Raw genomic sequence first — 20,145 nt, 5'->3', positions numbered from 1 at the left:
TCTCAGCTCGATAGACAAGCTTAATTGATCTTCTGAATCTGGATTTTACAAAACGTTCCTTCTCCCATTTCTACCAGAGTAGTAGATACACTAACCAGCTATTCTCATCTCAATAGATCCTTTGATTTCTCTCAATTATTTGTAAACGATATGTCAATTGTCCGAGAATAAAGTCATATTCTTGTCAAATCTTTTTTGAGTGATACCGAGGAGTGCGAATCTCAACACAACCGATCCCCCCTCCCCCCCAATTCCCTACCGTGAAACCAGCCACCGTTGCCATTCTCTTTACAGTTTAGATCCAACATGCCACTGTTGTTCCACCACCGCCGAATGACGGAGCCACGCTGCTGGCGGCCGGCGCGGGTTTCCCCTACTCACAATGTTTGTCTAGGGCATTTGCCTGTCGGTCGCAGCCAAACTCCTCAATGCAAACACAATCATGCTGCTCATCCTAGCCGGTCGAGGCCAGATTCTTTACATCGGGCAAGTCCTCTGCACGCCACTAGCATGAGTTCTCGTGCTTGTCTCGGTGCCAGAGCAGTCATAAAAAAATCAATCTACTTAGGCAAAACTAACAGGAATGGAGTTGACCGGTTGGCTCTGTCCGTCTTTTCGTGTCACCGCCATCTTTCCTCGGCGCCTTATTTTTTACGGGAAGGGGCATGCTTTATACACCAAATAATGGTTACATCATTGGCCAAAATTTTCATAAGAAAATAAGGGGGTGCATCCGCCGAAACATATGGGGTATTCGCACGTCCCTATCTTGCCAGCTCATGAGCTCTACTATATCCGTGTCTCTAAAACAATGCTCAATTGTAACCTTCCAAAATTCAAGCAAAATACTACGACAATCATCTACCGCCGGTGCTGGTACCATGGTTGGCACGATGACATTTTCGTCAGGAACGAGCACACCAAGCTTGGAATCGAGATTTGACAACAGGCAAAGACTCATATCGGTGGGTGTATGCGCATATGCATGAGTACTTGCATCCATATTTGTGTTAAGAAAAAGGAAAGGAGGAATTTATTGCGCCAAGATTCGCATTGCCACTTGTCGCTACGATTTTTTTTCCTTCTTAGCCCAAACGGGATTAACCCACGTCGTCAAAGAAAACCTCTGAAACCCTAAATTCTCTGTCCCGATTCCTTCCAGCGCCGCTCCCATCCCTCTCTCTGCTCCCCCACGATCCACCCCTCTCCATCCCCAATTCAACGATCCACTCCTCGTCGAGCCTGGATCTGGCCGTACCCTATGGAGCGACACAATTCATTCAGGTGAGCCTCGATATGGGCGGATCACGCCGCCCTGCCGCTTCTTTCTTTGCAGCCCACCCCCGCATCTTTTCTATCTCCGCGAGAAGACATCTGACTGCCTGTGTGCGATTTCTAGAGTTTCTCACTCGAATTGACACCAGTTTCTTCCTTGGTTGCCAGGATGGGAGAGGCCAAGGAGAACGACGTGTACAAGCAGGAGCTGCTCGACGACGACAAGGCTGTTGACGCCGCCGCCAAGCCGGCCGCCGGGCACGCAGCCGCCAGGAAGTAATTATTCGTTCAACTTCCTTGTTTTTCTTCATCTTCCCTTCACTTTGCTTGTTCTCATTCTGACGGACGGCCTATGCGCGCAGGGGCAACGTCGGCAGCCACAGCTCCGGCATCACAGACTTCTTTCTCAAGCCCGAGCTGCTCCGGGCCATCCAGGACTGTGGCCTTGAGACCAGGACTAACGCTTGGAGCAGCGTCCCCCCGAAGGCAAGTTAGTTCGATTGGTTAGCATGTAGTACAACGCTTAGCTATCCCCCTTGGCACCCATTAATCACCACGTATTAGCTTTCAGTGGTTTCAAAAGCATACGAACTAGACCGCTAGGAATAACTAGTACTCCCATATATGTGATCTCTTACATTTCTTTACAGCGGGAGTAAAAGGCAACCATTAATTCCACAGCGTCTAACATGCTCCAACTAGAGCTACCCTCATAAGGCACTGTATGTGCTGGTTAATCTGTTGCGAAATTCACTAGAGCATGTTTGGAACCTATCAATGTATGCTAGCAGAGATGCTGATCACGTTCATAATTCCCTTCAAATATTTCAGTTCCTTTTTGATGGACAGGCTACACCCGCAAGGCCGCTTGACTATGAGGAGGACGATAACCAGGCCGTCGACGCTGCCGCCAAGCCTACCTCTCGCCATGTAGCCCAAGAAGTTATTATACATTTCAATATTTTTTTCCTTCTCCCATCCAATTGTTTGGTCCCTTTCTAACGGACGATCTATGCGCGCAGGAGTGGCGTCGGCATCCATAGCTCCGGCTTCAGGGACTTCTTACTCATGCCCGGGCTACTCCGGGCCATCCAGAAATTCAGCCTTGAGCACCCATGGGCAATTGAGTTCGAATGATTAGCATGTATATATGCCCCTTAGCTATTCCCCTCGGAGCCATTAATAGGCACCGCTTCGCTTTCAGGTTTCAACCCACTTGAGCCGAGTGAAATGCATTAAAGTATCACAATTGTGTCGTCATTACTAGCAACTTAACATCACTTTTGTGTTTTCGACAACTTAACATCACTTTTGTGTTTTCGACCCAAAAAACACAATTTTTAGTTAATTTCACTGAATGCACTGACCACTCTCTGAGTTTGCTGAAACAACGATTATGAAATGTTGGATCCGCTTAGGCTGAATTGGCAAAAAAAATATTCCATGTGGACAGTTGACCTGGTCTTTTTCCTCCACCTCCGCCCGTCTCTCTTTGGCGTTGCATCAGACACCTCTTGAGCAAGGGGTGGCAGGCGGTGGGCCCCAACAAATTGGCACCCAGGGGTACCTCGCCGACGTGGGCCTCACCATGCACACTTACCTGCCGCTGCCCTCCATGACGCGCCGTCGCGCTCACCCAGGCATCGCAGTGCTCCCGGAATCGCCACACCTCCCAAGATCCGGCACACCATATGCTTTTCCAGCCATCAGCCTGCCACCCTCCATGATTTGAGTCCCTCGGTCTTCGATTCCCATGGCTTCGAGCACCGCACCAGCGCCCTCACCGCGGCCCGTTCTAGATTCAGTGAGGGAGCATAACCCCTACCCCGAGCAATGCATCTCCTCGCGTGGAGTAGTGCTGGATGTAGGGGCACTCCCCTGGAAGGACGCGGAAGCTAGGAATGACGACTAGAGCTGGCACACCTCACCAGTGTAGTCAGTGGTGCAGTTGTGCAGTAGGTCATGCGCGGCGGCCACTATGACAATCGGTGGAAGCCTGACATCGTCCCATTCCGGCCATCTGTACCGAATTTGTTGGTAAGCGCATGGTGCCTGGTCAACCACCGGCAGCGACATGAACGGACCCGGCTAGAACTCCGCTTCCGATGCATTTTTAGCTAAGTTTTAGGTGGTTTTCTGCCATTTTTTAAAAATTGGTGGTAAATTGGTAATGGCAACATAACTGTGGAGGTTTTATTCATTTCACTCACATGAGCTAGACCGGTAGGAATAGTAGTAAAAGGAAAACAAAGGCAAACCCTTAATTCCACTGTGTACCATGCTCGAACTAGAGCTATCCTCTTTTTTCATAGCAAAAAAACCATAGTGCACTGTATTTGGTAGTTAATTTGTTGTGAAATTGATTAAAAATCTGTTTCGAATCTGTCAATATATGCGTAGAGATGATGATCACATTCATCACTCGATTAATCTATTTATATCCCTTCCCAACCACAAATCTCGTGTCCTAGTTTCCCCTCTAAAACTTAAGGCGGAAGCGTTTACAGCTACGAAAAGGAAGGTGTGTTCTTGGGTCTCACCTTGGAGGGGTCGACATCATTCTTCGGCTGCAAAATGACCATAATAAACTCTAGCATGTACAACGTTCCCACATTCATCATGGTATTTTATCATCTTTTTGAGAGCAACCACGCTGTGTTTGACAAAGACTGTATTGCATCTACTGGAATAGTCGTGATACCAAGTGCCATAAGCCCATAACTGTAGGTGTGAGGCCGCCGCAATTGGAGTTGCCGCCACTGTCCTATTCCTTTCTTGCCCTCAGTTATTCCGGTCTTCAGGTCATCGTGTAATGTAGTAAGTGAAAACTCTTCACCATGAACCAAAATGGCAAGTCTTTTTCTTTTCTCTTTCAACTAGATGTCATCCATTGAATTTTCTCAGCCAAATATGCATTTCCAAGACACTAAACCTTTTAATCAGCAACTGCTTTTCTATCGTCTCTTTTCTGCTGTTGATGATTCAGTAGTCGTTTCTGTTCTTATGCCGCCTCTAGTCCCGGCTGGGTTTCAGCCTTTTGCATTTGATTCCCCTTCCTAAAGCAATATTAACAATTATTTCTTTTTCTGTCAAGAAGATTATCTATATCAATATAAAAAGACCCAAAGGGACAGATCCAATTAATCTCGGCCATTAAATCATGTCAATCCAACGACCTAAACAGCTTCAATGCCGAGCTCTCAACACGTTTAGCGTGCAGTTAATTTCATGTCAAATATAGCGCTAATCACATAATAACACGCAAATAATATTGTACTTAATATCCACATGCACATAATATACTTTCAAATTAACGTGCATTGCATGTACACATTGACTAGTAAGGACAAAATAGTTCATTATTCGATAGCGCGCCAGTAACTAGAGAAGTGTAGACTCTGTTAACTAGGAGCTGGACCTGCTCAATTTTGTGCTTAGAGAGTATTGTACCACATCCACGTTGCACCTGTACGTAAGCATCTATATTTTGTGCCCAAAATCCAAGGAAGAGGAGTATATGGCATATTGGGAACACATCCGATTGCCCAAGATAAGTCGTCTGGAGGCCGAAATCACTCTTTTGACTTTTTTTAATGTTTGGCATGATCTGACCCTGTTTAAAAATATATCTGGATTTGACACTTTTCCTACCGTCATACACGCTGACGGTAGGGTATAATAGGGTTACCACTATGCAAGGCCCCTACTCTAGGAAAGATCTCTCTACCTCCAAGACCTCATCTTCTTTGGATTTGAAAAGAACCCTACCCTAGTGCTATTTCCATTGGATTGCACTTGTATACTTGTGGATCTCATGTGTGCTATTCTAGTGGATGTGTGATCTGGACTTGCTTGATTGATTTCCTCTTTATGTTCATGCTTGTACTTCCACTAGTAGAAAAGGGGGCAAAGGTTCAGGCCTGGTAAGCCCATTAGTCCCGGTTCAGTCTAGAAGCAGGACCGATGGGTGCATTGGACCCGGTTCGTGAGCCCAAGGGGGAGCCCGGGCCACGTGGGCCATTGGTCCCGGTTCGTCTGGACCTTTTGGTTCCGGTTGGTGGGACGAACCGGGACCAATGGGCCTGGCTCCTGGCCCACCACCATTGGTCCCGGTTGGTGACATGAACCGGGACCAAAGGCCCCCCTTTAGTCTCGGTTCATGCCACCAACCGGGGCCAATGGTGGTTCCTATATATACCCCCTCGCGCAAGAGCAGAGCACACTGCTCTGTTTTTTCTTGCCGAGGGGGAGAGGGCTTGGTGGTGCTCTAGCTCACCTCCTATGCACGCAAGGTGTTCGAATGCCCGAGCCACACTACTTAAGCTTTCTCCTCTCCAAGCTCGACCTCCAAGCTCCATTTTCCTCAATATTTGTCTAGGTTTAGCGGTCCGTCACGCCCCACCCCCGTCTTCACCGCCGTCGATCACCCGCGCCGATCTCATCACCGGCACCACCGTGGTGAGCCTCTTATTCTTATCTTCTTTCTGAAAGGAAAAATATTCTTACTTGTATGTTTAGATAGATACTTGTATCATTTTCTTACTTTTATTATTGCATCTTATATAGTGCGATGGTTTTGGTATCCGCCCCCGTCGGCCCTCGTCCTGTGTATCATTCGGTTGTGGTATATATTATCTTTATAACTATTGGTTCATTTATTGTTTATGAAAATTATGCCGACCAACGTGACATAGATTTTATTTATCTAGGAGGTATGTGAACCGGAAATTCCAACCGACCCTATTTTTGAGAGGTTAAATTTAGTTGAAGAAGAAAACAATTTCTTGAAGGAAAAAATAAAAAAATTGAGGAGGAGAAGATGATATTGGAGTTGCATGTTGCGGATGTCGTCGATGATCACAAGATCAAGATGGATGCAATGCGCTTGAAGATCAGAAAGATTAGAAAATATGCCGTTCATACCGAGGCTTGGTATCATTATGCCGTTGGATCAATTGTTACCTTGGTTGCGATTATGATTGCGTTTGTTTTCGCATTGAAATGTTTTACATAGTTTCAATGTATGGTTTAATTAATTAGATGCTCTGGAGAGCTATATGTTGTTAGATGAGAACTATGTATGTACTTTGGTTTTAATGTGATGATGAACTTATATTAATTTTATCACTTAATTATCTATTCATGATGTTCTGTAATGGTTTTTGACACACTTAATTATATATAACGCACACAGATGAACCGGCAATGGATGTACGGTGACAGACACACCTCCGAGTACATTAAGGGCGTGCATGAATTTCTCGAAGCGGCTGAGGCAAACAAGAAGAATGGTTTTATGTGTTGTCCATGCCCTAATTGTGGGAATACGAAGTCTTACTCTGACCGGAAAATCCTTCACACCCACCTGCTTTACAAGGGTTTCATGCCACACTATAATGTTTGGACAAGGCACGGAGAAATAGGGGTTATGATGGAAGACGGCGAAGAACAAGAGTACGATGACAACTATGTGCCCCCTGAATACGGTGATGCTGCAACGGGGGGAGCTGGTGAAGATCAAGAGGAACCAGACGATGTGCCCAATGATGCTGCCACGGGTGAAGCTGCTGAAGATCAAGAGGAACCAGACGATGTGCCCGATGATGATGATCTCCGCCGGGTCATTGTCGATGCAAGGACGCAATGCATTAGTCAAAAGGAGAAGCTGAAGTTATCGCATGTTAGAGGATCACAAAAAAGGGTTATACCCCAATTGCGAAGATGGCAACACAAAGCTCGGTACCGTACTGGAATTGCTGCAGTGGAAGGCAGAGAATGCTGTGGCTGACAAAGGATTTGAGAAGCTACTGAAAATATTGAAGAAGAAGCGTCCAAAGGATAACGAATTGCCCGACAGTACATACGCAGCAAAGAAGGTCGTATGCCCTCTAGGATTGGAGGTGGAGAAGATACATGCATGCCCTAATGACTGCATCCTCTACCGCGGTGCATACAAGGATCTGAACGCATGCCCGGTATGCGGTGCGTTGCGGTATAAGATCAGACGAGATGACCCTGGTGATGTTGACGGCGAGCGCCTCAGGAAGAGGGTTCCTGCGAAGGTGATGTGGTATGCTCCTATAATACCACGGTTGAAACGTCTGTTCAGAAACGAAGAGAATGCCAAGTTGATGCGATGGCACAGTGAGAACCGAAAGAAAGATGGGAAGTTGAGAGCACCCGCTGACGGGTCGCAGTGGAGAAAAATCGAGAGAAATTACTGGGATGAGTTTGCAAAGGACCCAAGGAACGTATGGTTTGCTTTAAGCGCGGATGGCATTAATCCTTTCGGGGAGCAGAGCAGCAATCACAGCACCTGGCCGGTGACTCTATGTATGTATAACCTTCCTCCTTGGATGTGCATGAAGCCGAAGTTTATTATGATGCCAGTTCTTATCCAAGGCCCTAAGCAACCCAGCAATGACATTGATGTGTACCTAAGGCCATTAGTTGAAGAACTTTTACAGCTGTGGAATGGAAACGGTGTACGTACGTGGGATGAGCACAATAAAGAGGAATTTAACCTAAAGGCATTGCTGTTCGTGACCATAAACGATTGGCCCGCTCTCAGTAACCTTTCAGGGCAGACAAACAAGGGATACCACGCATGCACACACTGTTTGGATGACACCGAAAGTATATACCTGGACAGATGCAGGAAGAATGTGTACGTGGGCCATCGTCGATTTCTCCTGACCAACCATCAATGTCGAAAGAAAGGCAAGCATTTCAAAGGCGAGGCAGATCACCGAAAGAAGCCCGCCATGCGTACCGGTGATCACGTACTTGCTATGGTCAATGATTTACACATAATCTTTGGAAAGGGTCCCGACGGACTAGCTGTTCCGAATGACGTTGAGGGACACGCACCCATGTGGAAGAAGAAATCTATATTCTTCGACCTACCCTACTGGAAAGACCTAGAGGTCCGCTCTTCAATCGACGTGATGCACGTGACGACGAACCTTTGCGTGAACCTGTTAGGCTTCTTGGGCGTGTATGGGAAGACAAAAGATACACCTGAGGCATGGGAGGACCTGCAACGTTTGCACGAAAAAGATGGCATGCCTCCGAAGCAGTATGAAGGTCCTGCCAGCTACGCTCTTACGAAAGAAGAGAAAGAAATTTTCTTTGAATGCCTGCTCAGTATGAAGGTCCCGACTGGCTTCTCGTCGAATATAAAGGGAATAATAAATATGCAAGAGAAAAAGTTCCAGAACCTAAAGTCTCATGACTGCCACGTGATTATGACGCAACTGCTTCTGGTTGCATTGAGGGGGCTTCTACCGGAAAACGTCCGATTAGCCATTGTGAAGCTATGTGCATTCCTCAATGCAATCTCTCAGTAGGTGATCGATCCAGAAATCATACCAAGGCTAAGGAGTGATGTGGCGCAATGTGTTGTCAGTGTCGAGCCGGTGTTCCCACCATCCTTCTTCAATATCATGACGCACGTCCTAGTTCATCTAGTCGACGAGATTGTCATTCTGGGGCCCGTATTTCTACACAATATGTTCCCCTTTGAGAGGTTCATGGGAGTCCTAAAGAAATATGTTCATAACCGTGCTAGGCCAGAAGGAAGCATCTCCATGGGCCATCAAACAGAGGATGTCATCGGGTTTTGTGTTGACTTCATTCCTGGCCTTAAGAAGATAGGTCTCCCAAAATCGCGGTATGAGGGGAGACTGATTGAAAAAGGCACGCTAGGAGCGGACTCAATAATATGTAGGGACGGGCATTCTTGGTCTAAAGCACACTACATAGTTTTACAGAATTCTACCTTGGTGACCCCGTATGTCGATGAACACAAGAATAGTCTGTGCTCCTTACACCCGGAGTAGTGCGACGACTGGATTACATGTGATGAGCTGTTTGTGATGAGCTGTACTTGTTGTCCAGGGGACCATCTTTGGCTGTATTGATTTACAAAGGATACGAGATAAATGGGAATACATTTTACATGATTGAACAAGATCAAAAGAGCACCAACCAAAACAGCGGTGTCCGCTTTGATGCAACAACCGAGAAGGGAAAGGACACATATTATGGTTACATAGTGGACATATGGGAACTTGACTACGGACATGATTTTAAGGTCCCTTTGTTTAAGTGCAAATGGGTCAATCTGTCAGGAGGCAGGGTACAGGTAGACGCATAGTACGGAATGACAAAAGTGGATCTGAAAAATCTTGGGTACACTGACGAACCATTCGTCCTACCCAATGATGTGGCACAGGTTATCTATGTGAAGGACATGTCTACCAGACCGAGAAAAAGAAAAGATAAGGAAGCGAATACATCATACGATGAGCCAAAGCACCACATAGTTCTTTCAGAAAAAGGGGACATCGTGGGAGTGGTGGGCAAGACAGACATGTCTGAAGATTATGAAAAGTTCTATAAAATTCCTCCCTTCAAAGTCAAGGCTGACCCAAGCATCCTGATAAACGATGAAGATTATCCATGGTCACGGCGCAATAAGCAAATGACACAAGCGAAAAAAAAGTGAAGACTTTCTCCCGCAACTATTATGATGATTCCATGCCAACTTTGTAACAGACGAGTATGATACCATTCTCCGTTTTGTACATGCACATGCTATGCCAACTTTTTCTGAGTTCATTTCAAATGCTTTAATGTCTTATGGCTTGGCCCTCATAATATCATTAATCCCGGTTCACTCCTTGTCAGCAATGTTCTCACCAAGAACACTCTCAAGAGGGCAACAAACTTGTGATTCACACAAATTTCAAAGAATTCAAATTTTAACTATTCTAATTTGAAAACTAATGGCACTAACAGAAAGTTTATAATTTTTCTAAAAAGAATTAAAAAATAAAGCAAAAAACAAAAGAAAATAAATAATGCAGAAAACAAAACAAAAAAACTGAAATAAAATTAAAAATAGCAACAATAAGTATTTTGCTGTAAGTAGAAACAAAATAAAATAAATAAAGCAACAAAGAAAACAAAAAACAAAAAAAGTGTTTTCAAATTTGAAAACTAATGGCAATAACAAAAAGTTTATAATTTTTCTAAAACAAAAGCATATGGAATTAAAAAATAAAGCAAAAAAACAAAAGAAAATAAAATAAATAAAGCAACAAAAAAAGCAAAAAAAACAAAAAAAAGTGCCACCTACTCGGGCCCCACAGCCTGAATACGACTAGAAACCCATCCATGGGCCAGGATTCAGGCCCGCAGGAGGCCTAGTAGGCCCACAGGCATAGCAGTGACAATTAGGCCCGAAAGCCTGCAATGGAGAGAAGCTCAAGAGGGGTGCGGCAGTGGGGCTTATAAACCACTGCGCATCCCTCTCAACTAGCGAGGTGGGACTAAACTTTCGACACGGGCGCAGAAGCACAAGGCCTTTGGTCCCGGTTGGTGGCACCAACCGGGACTAAAGGGGGGCATTGGTCCCGGTTGGTGCCACGAACCGGTACCAATGACCCCCTTTAGTCCCGGTCGGTGCCACCAATCGAAACCAAAGGCCACCGCTTCCCGCCCTTTGTGCTGCTGAAAAGTGGCCTTTGGTCCCGGTTGGTGGCACCAACCGGGACTAATGCCCACCTTTAGTCCTGGTTGCTGCCACGAACCGGGACTAAAGGCTCTGCTATATAAGTCCACACTTAGGAGATTTTCACTCTCATCTTGCAGTTGCCACCCCCGACGACACCGACGCCGCCAGGCTGCCCCGACGCCGTCCGCCCCGGCCCGCCCCCGTTGTCGCCGTCGCCCGCGCCCCTGCCCCGACGCGCGCCGCCCCGGCCCGCCCCCGTCGCCGTCGCCCGCGTCCCTGCCCCGACGCGCGCCGCCCCGGCCCGCCCTCGCCATCGCCCGCCGACCCCTTCCCCGACGCGCGCTGCCCTGGCCCGTCGTCGTCGTCGCCCGCGCCCCCTACCCCGAGCGCGTGCCCACTGCCCCGTCGCCATCCTCGCCGCCGACCCCGCGGTCCTCCTGGTTCGGCCAGCGCCCTCCCTAGCTAGCATTTTTTTCATATATATGCTTGTTTTTTTATATATATGTATATATGTTCTCTGTGTATATATATGTTCATGTATATATGCAAAAGATAGTGTTTTAGAAAAATTAGGATTTTTTTTCTGTTCATAGATTTTTTTGGTGATATTAATTATTGTAAATATGCAAATGTTTGTATATTCATATGAACAATGAATTAGGCAATACTACTTCATGTATTTTTAAGAAAGAAGAAGAAGAAAAAGAATGAGAGGAAAAAGGAAATAAGAAGAGGAAGAAAGTAGAAGAAGAGGGGAGAGGAAGAAGAGGAGAAATAAAGAAGAAGAAGAAAAAAGAAGAAAAAGAAGAGGGGAAGAAGAAAGGAATAGAGGAGAAGAAGAGAAAATAGAATATTCTATTTTCTCTTCTTCTCCTCTATTCCTTTCTTCTTCTCCTCTTTTTTCTTCTTTTTTTTTCTTCAATCTTCTCCTCTGGCTATCCCTTTCTTCTTCTCCTCTTTTTATTTCTTCTTTGTTTTCTTATGTTTTATCGGGTCTGTCGTCGTCGATATACGTACCCCTCCCGATAACTTCAACATGTGGGGGGGGGCGTCGATATACCCCCTCCCCGATAACATTATTTTCCAGTGTATGTATCTCATCGTTGTCGATATTACCCCCTCCCGGTAACTTCAACACGAGGGGGGCTCGATATATACCCCCTCCCGATAACTTCAACATGTGGGGGGGGTCGATATACCCCCTCCCCGATAATATTATTATCCCATGTACGTATGTCGTCGTTGTTGATATATAAACCCCTCTCGATAACTTCAACACGTGGTGGGGGGTCGATATACCCGCTCCCCGATAACATTATTTTCCCGTGTATGTATCTCATCGTTGTCGATATTACCCCCTCCCGATAACTTCAACACGTGGGGGGGTCGATATATTGAAAGTGCGTTATATCGACTAGAGGGGGGGTGAATAGGCGATTTTTATGAAAGTCTTCAAAACGTGGAAGTTTCAAAGACAAACGATAGAAATAAACCTATTACCATGCAGCGGAAGGTAGACTACACTAGGCAAACCATAGTCAAGTATTCAATGAAGTGAAAGAACAATGACTAATAGCAGCAATGTAGTGAGGATCAGGTAGGAAGATATTATGAAGCCAAACAGAACACGCACTCACTTAGTGAAGACAAAAGATAGTGCAATCATATAATGACTTCACAAGGACCAACAGTAAGTAAAGGGAAGGGAAGGATGAAACCAGTGACTCGTTGAAGACAATGATTTGTTGGACCAGTTCCAGTTGCTGTGACAACTGTACGTCTGGTTAGGGCGGCTAGGTATTTAAACCTTAGGACACACAGTCCTGAACACGCAGCTCAGGACACCCAGTCCTGAACACGCAGCTCAGGACACTTGAGCTAAGGTCACACAGACCTCACCCAATCACTCTTGTAAGTCTTCAAGGTAGACTCCCAAACCTTCACAGACTTTGTTCACCAGCGATCCACAATGTCTCTTGGATGCTCAGAACACGACGCCTAACCGGCTGGAGGATTCACAGTCCTCAAGTGTAATAAGTCTTCAGATCACACAGACAAGAAGACTTAAGTGATGCTTAACACTCTTTGGCTCTGGGTGATTAGGGCTTTATCCTCGCAAGGAATTCTCTCTCAAAGGCTTCGAGGTGGGTTGCTCTCAAACGACAAAAGCCGTACTCTAACTCTGAGCAGCCAACCGTTTATGGTCGTAGGGGGTGGGCTATTTATAGCCACTAGGCAACCCGACCTGATTTGTCCGAAATGACCCTGGGTCACTAAGGAACTGACACGTGTTCCAACGGTCAGATTTCAAACTCACACAGCAACTTTACTTGGGCTACAAGCAAAGCTGACTTGTCCGACTCTGGACAAGATTCGCTCTCATAGTCTTCACTCGAAGACATAGGTTTTGGTTAAGCATCACTTCAGTCATTCTGACTGGTTCTCTTGGACCCCACTTAACAGTACGGTGGTTCCTATGACTCAACAAAGAAGAAACAGAACTACGAAAGATCTAAGTCTTCGAGCTCCATAGGCTTCATGCGATGTCTTCTCTTGTCCTAGTCTTCAATGAGAATATCTTCATAAACCACCTTTGACATCAATGTCTTCATACATTTTTAGGGGTCATCTCTGGTAGGGGAACCGAATCAATGAGGGACTTCTACCTGTGTTATCCTGCAATTCTCACAAACACATTAGTCCCTCAACTAAGTTTGTCGTCAATACTCCAAAACCAACTAGGGGTGGCACTAGATGCACTTACAATCTCCCCCTTTTTGGTGATTGATGACAAACTAGTTGAAGTTTTCAACGTGGAATATAATATGTGAAATTGTAAGAGCATAGGGAATTGTCTTCATAAGCTGTGAGGGCTCCCCCTGAAGATGTGCAAATAAGTAATTTGCTTTTGGAATGCAAATGCACATGGAAGGTTGTGCTTGTGGAGATCCTCTTCAACTTATGATGAAAATCCACTATGCATGTGAAGGTATGTGAAGATAATGACATGCATAATGGAAAATGGACGTCTGCAAAATGATCTAAGTGCGGAATTTATCGTCGCACATGCGGAATTTATCATCGCATCACAAAAGTGGCAAATAAGTAGGAGACGACCATCGAGTTTAAGTGTTACAACTCAAAGAACCAAATGTATCAAAACGAGAGTTGTAAACACGAAGCAAAATATAAAGCACCCGCCCATATGGACCCGCTTGAAGACTATCAAACTCATATGCTTCTCCCCCTTTTGTTAGTAAGGACCAAAAAGGTTTGAAGACATAGAGCATCTACTCATTCCAATGAAGAGTAGGTGAAGCAGCAGGGTCGTCGGTGGTGTTCGGCGGTGCAGAAGAACTTGGAGCAGTGTCGAAGCGTGCTGAAGGAGGTGGCGGTGAAGTAGCATCGTCTTCATCCTTGATCACTCTGGCATTCACAGTTGCAGCAGAGGAAGAGAACTCAGAGTCTTCAAGAGATGGAGTTCGTCGCAGCACTGCCCTTCGAGGAGGTGTGGAGTCAAACTTGAAGCGTTCAGAGATGCCATCCTCTTGAAGATCATCTTTGGAGCACATCAGCGTCAGCCCTTTCCATGTGCGTCGAGAGGTTTCATGGGCAACAAAGGCATTCTTGGTGGCAAGATTGCGAATGCGGTTGACGTCCACCAAGAGGCTTTGCATTTGGCGCTTCAGCCAGTCATGATGCCTATCCTATTTCTGATGAAGAACCACCAGAAGCTCTTGGTCATTGAGAACACGAGTGCGCTTCTTGGGTCGTTGGGCAATTGTGCTATCGGTGGCTTCAGTAAGGGCAGGATGTGGTGCACGTGTAGTTCCAGCCAAAGGATACACACGAGTGACTGCTTCAACTCCTTAAATGTTCTGGGAAAAACTCTGATGCTCCGCATTCTGAAGACTTAGAGGTTCCTTGGCAGGCTCAGGATAAATGGCTTCAATAGACATATCCACATCAGGAAGAAAGATCCGATGATTGCGAGCAGATGGCTGATATGAGATAGCGGAGTGGAGTTTGATCAGCCGCATTATCCATGGAGCGTAGAACTTCAAGCCAAAAAGATCAGAGCCTGATGCAGCAAGTTGGCGGATGAAGAAGTCCTGTGCATTGAAGCATTTGGCATGAAGAATATAGAAGACCAAAGTCTTCATTGCACCGTCCAGCTTGGCATGTGGAGAATGTCCTTTGATGGGCCAGAGAGTTCGCCTTATGATGTGATAAATAGTCCTTGGCGGATACTCAAGGTCTTCAACGAAGAACTCCTTGGGATATGCAGCATCTTGGGGCAATGGCTTCATCATACTAAGCATCTGACTCATGTTAGGTTCAGGCTTCTGAAAGATGCTCTCCACAGCTTCACTGTGAAGTTGACAGCCAGATTCGTAGAGATCGCCAAGAGTGGGTAGACCAGTGAGCTCAATGATATCAAAGGCTTTGGCTTCGTGATGAACATTTCCTGTCATCCACTCCAGGACCCAAGTCTTCGGATCTCTATTGTACCCACGGATGTGAAGTGTGGCATAGAATTGGAGCAGCAACTCTTCATTCCAGTGCTCTTGGTCAGTGACAAACGGCAGCAAGCCAACCTCTTTGAAGCAATCCAGAGCTTCTTCCATACAGGGCAGACCATCTATTGCTTCAATGTCAAGACGCTTATGTGGGAAGATGCGACCTTGATTGTATAGAATGCAGGAGTAATAGCTCCGCTGCGGATAGCTCCAGAACCGATCAAAAGATATTCTTTCCCTTGAGTAGGGGTTCCTGGAGCTATTGAAAAAAGTGTTGTCTGCTTTGAAGCCATTGCCATTGAAGGATCCAGGTGCTGATGCAGGACCTGGAAACCTGGGCAATCTTGGGATTGGCTTCTGTACCTGAGGCCTGTGCTCAACATGATAGTCAAACTGAGGACCAGCAGCTGGCGCAGGAATAGAAGTAGTGGGATCAGTGGCTTCGCTGACTTCTGGTGCTTGGGTTGGTGAAGGCTCCACATTAGCTTCAGCCATGACAGCGTAAGTGGCTTCATTGGTGTTGGTGGTGGCAGCCTCAATATTCTCAGCCTCCACTTGACGAGCTGGAGGGTCGGTCACAGTCACGTTCTCCTCGAGAACAGCTTCTTGGTGGGACGGGGGAGTAGCAGCTTTTGGGGTTTCTTCTTCATCGGCTGATGCAACCGGAATGTCTTCAGCAGCTTTAGCTTCAGACTCAGAGACTGGAGGCCTTGGTCCTTTGCGAAGCCTGCGTAACGCTGGCGACGCCTCTGGAGATGGAGTTGGCTGGGCCTCAAAGTCTTCTTCCTCTTGTGCTTGTGGGCGATCAGCCCATGATGCATCCTGAGCAATTGGCGTCAGAGGACGACCAATGTTGATGAGTTCGCTGTGCGTTAGCACAGGCGATGATACCTGTTGGTGCTCGAGCTAAGGAAGAACTACATCATCTTCAACATGGTCATGGTGACCAATGTCTTCAGCAACGATGGGATCAGCTGCTGGAAAGTCTTCAGCTTCATGAGCCTCTGTGAAAGCAGGCTCATGGACAGTTAGTTGACGTTCTTGAGGTTCAGCGTCAGGGCGAACCATGGAGATGGGTTCAACAATCAAGGGCTCTGTGGGAGCAGCCCGTTCCTTCTTGGTCTTCCGCTTCTTCTTGGAGGGAGCAGTAGCAGAGGCTTCAGGATGTTTCCTCTTTATGGCTTCAGCCTCAGCAGTCCTCGTCTTCTTCAGCTCTGAAGCGATTGACCGGGCCTTTGGCTTCGAGCCAGTCATGCTAGTTGGGAAGACAATGGGATCTTCTTCCTACCTTGGTGCATCGGGTTCGGCCATAGCGGGCTTCTTCTTCTTCTTTGCAGCCATCCTCGGGTCGATGCCAGGACGCCGAAGGGCCTTGCGCTTCTCAGCCTCATTGTAGGCTTGCACACACTTGTCAGGCAGGCTCTTCATGCGCTCACGAGAACCTTGAGCTTCTTCACGCTTCTTGAGAAAAGCTTCTTTAAGCTCGTGCAGCATGAGCTTGAAGTTCTTGACCTCTTGGACGCTGAGCTTGGCCATATGCTTCTTGAACTGAGCTTTTTCATAGTCTATCTTTTGCTTCAGTTCGACGATGCGCTCAGCTAGAGCTAGCTTTGAAGCAATGGCGCCATGGAAGGCGACACTAAGACCAATGGGAAGTTGCAGGTCTTCGAAGCTGAGGTTCGGCGTTTCAAACCACTCATCAATGAAGTCGTGGATGATTGTCATGTCAAAGAGAGGCAAATTGTTGAAGATTTCTGCTTCTTCTTTGCTCTTGATCAGCTGCTCAAGAGCGTCATCTGCAAGATCTTCATCACTGGACAGATCAATGGCATCGTTGCGCAGAATAGCAGCAGCTGTCAGTTCTTGGCCGGTGTGTGGCAGAGGCATCTAGACCTTCTGGGGCTTGGAGATGCGTGAAAACTCTTCAGACTGCACACTGTCTTCAGGAGGTGCAGTGGCCAGTGGGTTCGCCCGTGAGATTTTTGGTGCAGAGGCAGGCTTTGAAGCTTTTGGCTGCTTCAGTTTCTTTGGCTTCGGCGCTGCATGCGCTTCATCTGAGTCATGGTCATCTGCAGGCTCATTCACGGCAGTTCCTTGAACCACGATATGGGTGATGAGACCTTCAAGGTTGTAGAAGGGCCCAAGAAGATTGGGTTCAGCTTCGCGAGTTCCAGCGGCACGGGGAGCAGAGGGACCAGGGTTGAAGTCTAATCCCAAAGACTTCTTGTTCTGCTTCGCTGAGTTCTTGGCAAACTGGAAGTTGCGCTTGAACAGATTGTCGTCACGGCACCATAGTAGTGACGATGGGTGTGCATCTGCAGGCTGTGGCCCACGGACCATGCAGGGATAGAAGCCTTGTTCAATGGCTTCTTCTCTGGACCTGGGTTGAAGATTCTTGTATAGGATGTCTCCCCACGGTCGCTTGATGGCTTTTTTCTCAGCATATTCTTGGGTCACAAACCGGTATTTGAACCATTATTCTGGCCAATATCTTCGAATCCACTGGATTCGGGTCTTGCGCTGATTATAATCCTCTTTAGGATCTGTCTTGTAAAGTTTTGAGAGGTCATCAGGCAGATCTCTTGATGTTCCGCCACGACGCTGTCTGCCTCCCTTCCTTGCAGATTTCTCTGAAGCCATGAATTTTAAACTAAAAGGCTTCAATACGTTCAAAGGCTTCAAAGGTTTTCGCTTGCTGGACAAACATGAACTGGCTTCGGGAGAATTTATATGATGCTGTAAGAATTCTGCAAATGAATGCAAACTATGAGAACCAAGGGATTCTCCCACGGACATGTACCTGTGACAGCATTAAGGTGCGAGGGAAGGGGAAGAGGTCATATGCATTCTCAGAAGATTTTGAAGATAAATCAGTTTAGAAGACATTGACCTCATCGTGCGAAGACATTCACTCATAGATAAGGAGTTGGTTCCAGATTTGTACGAATCCAGAGATCAGTACAAGTGAGGAATCTAACTACTTTGTGAAGCATAAGTGATTATACTAGGCATATTATGAGATGCAGTATGTAAGAGATCCAACTTGTGTGAACAGAAATGCTTGTGGTAGAAAGTGACGAAGCTATCGGATCAAAGGGGCTGTAAAAAGGAAGTTTTATTTACCACACGAAGAACTGCTAGATGGAGTGGAAGAGGAGGCCGAGCAGTTCGATCATCCATGCCCTAACTTGGCGACGGAGGACACCTACGGCGACGGCGGAGAAGACGATGTCCGCGGTCGGCGTGAAGACGGCGTCGGAGAGGTTGCGGCAGCGAAGCGCTTCATCGCCGGCGTCGTCGAGGGCTAGCGGTGGCGCTAGGGTTCGTGCGAGAGTGGAAGAAGAGATAATGACTGCGGTGAGGCGTGTATTTATAGGGACATGGGCGTCTCAGTGTTATTACACAGGTGCCCCTGGTGATTCACATCTGAGGAACACGTGGCCATCATGGAGCATGTCGGAGGTTGTTCCACGTCCCACGCACGCATAGATTGTCGGGTGGCCGTTCCCACTTCTTCGGGTTTCAGGTGAAGGAATGAGCATTGAAAATGGACTTAATGTTTGTCTCTATATCTTCTGCTGACAAGGACGCAGACATTCAACAGTTTCAATAGAATGCATATGATTTGGAGAGATAGTGTTTGAGATAGAAAGCATAGAGAGGTTAGGGTCCGATCACATTCACTTAGTTCAAAAGATTCAACAAGAAGACATAGCTATAAGTGAATGCTGTAGAGGACAGAACACTAGTATATATATATTCAACATAGTGAAGATAATCATGAAGACATGTTGAGATTGAAGCCAAACCAAATGTGAAGAAATAGCAAATGTAACGCCATGAGTGAAACACTTCAAACAGAACCTTTGGTGGTGGCGTTACCCACCGTATAGGAAGTATTAGACCCAGACACGGCGCACAATTATCGTGGTGCTCTGAAGTCAAATTCCACATTAATGTATTCACACTTAGAATGTATGTCTTCATTGATTGAAGATATACTTTACTTCGTGTGTTGCACATCTAAGTCATCAATATGCATAAGTGTTAGGATGTGTGCCTGATCACAGGACATTTGAGGATTCCAAGATATTTAGCTCACACCGTAACTTGCAAAATCTCTTCTCATCCAAGGGCTTGGTGAAGATATCTGCCAATTGTTCTTCAGTGTTGACATGTATGATATTAATATCTTCCTTCACAACATGATCTCTGAGAAAGTGATGACGAATTTCAATGTGCTTTGTCTTCGAGTGCTGAACTGGGTTGTTGGCAATCTTGATGGCGCTTTCATTGTCGCAGTAGAGTGGCACTTGCTTCAGATGAATGCCATAGTCCTTGAGTGTTTGCTTCATCCACAGAAGCTGAGCGCAGCAAGATCCAGCAGCAATGTATTCAGATTCAGCAGTGGAGAGAGATACACAGTTCTGCTTCTTTGAAGACCAACATACAAGTGATCGTCCCAGAAAATGACATGTGCCTGATGTGGACTTGCGATCCAACTTGTCACCAGCATAATCAGCATCCGAGAATCCAACCAGATCAAACTCTGAGCCCTTTGGATACCATAATCCTAGAGTTGGGGTGTGAGCCAAATATCGAAGAATTCACTTCACAGCTAAGTGATGCGACTCCTTTGGTGCCGCTTGGAATCGAGCACACATGCAAACACTAAGAATAATATCTGGCCTAGATGCACATAGATAAAGTAAGGAACCAATCATGGAGCGGTATACATTTTGATCGAACTCTTTACCATTGTCGTCGGGACCCAGATGATGTTTGGCTGGCATTGGCGTCGTGAAGCCTTTGCAGTCTTGCATACCGAAC

The 20,145-nt window shown here is 46.4% G+C and overlaps 1 protein-coding gene across 1 annotated transcript; it reads left to right on the top strand.

Moving 5' to 3' along the window:
* Window positions 1-1,170: 1,170 nt before the first annotated feature.
* On the top strand, window positions 1,171-2,304 carry LOC147961593 (DEAD-box ATP-dependent RNA helicase 15-like). Its single transcript, XM_087537956.1, has 3 exons — window positions 1,171-1,284; window positions 1,444-1,551; window positions 1,638-2,304. The coding sequence occupies exons 1-3, from the start codon at window positions 1,262-1,264 to the stop codon at window positions 1,768-1,770; spliced, it is 264 nt and encodes an 87-aa protein (XP_087394082.1). The 5' UTR covers window positions 1,171-1,261; the 3' UTR covers window positions 1,771-2,304.
* Window positions 2,305-20,145: the final 17,841 nt, after the last annotated feature.

The sequence above is a fragment of the Triticum urartu genome, chromosome 7A (assembly GCF_056163025.1).
Source record: "Triticum urartu cultivar PI428250 chromosome 7A, HENAU_Tu73, whole genome shotgun sequence".
Taxonomy (NCBI): Eukaryota; Viridiplantae; Streptophyta; class Magnoliopsida; order Poales; family Poaceae; genus Triticum; species Triticum urartu.
This window is presented reverse-complemented; position numbering and strand designations above follow the sequence as displayed.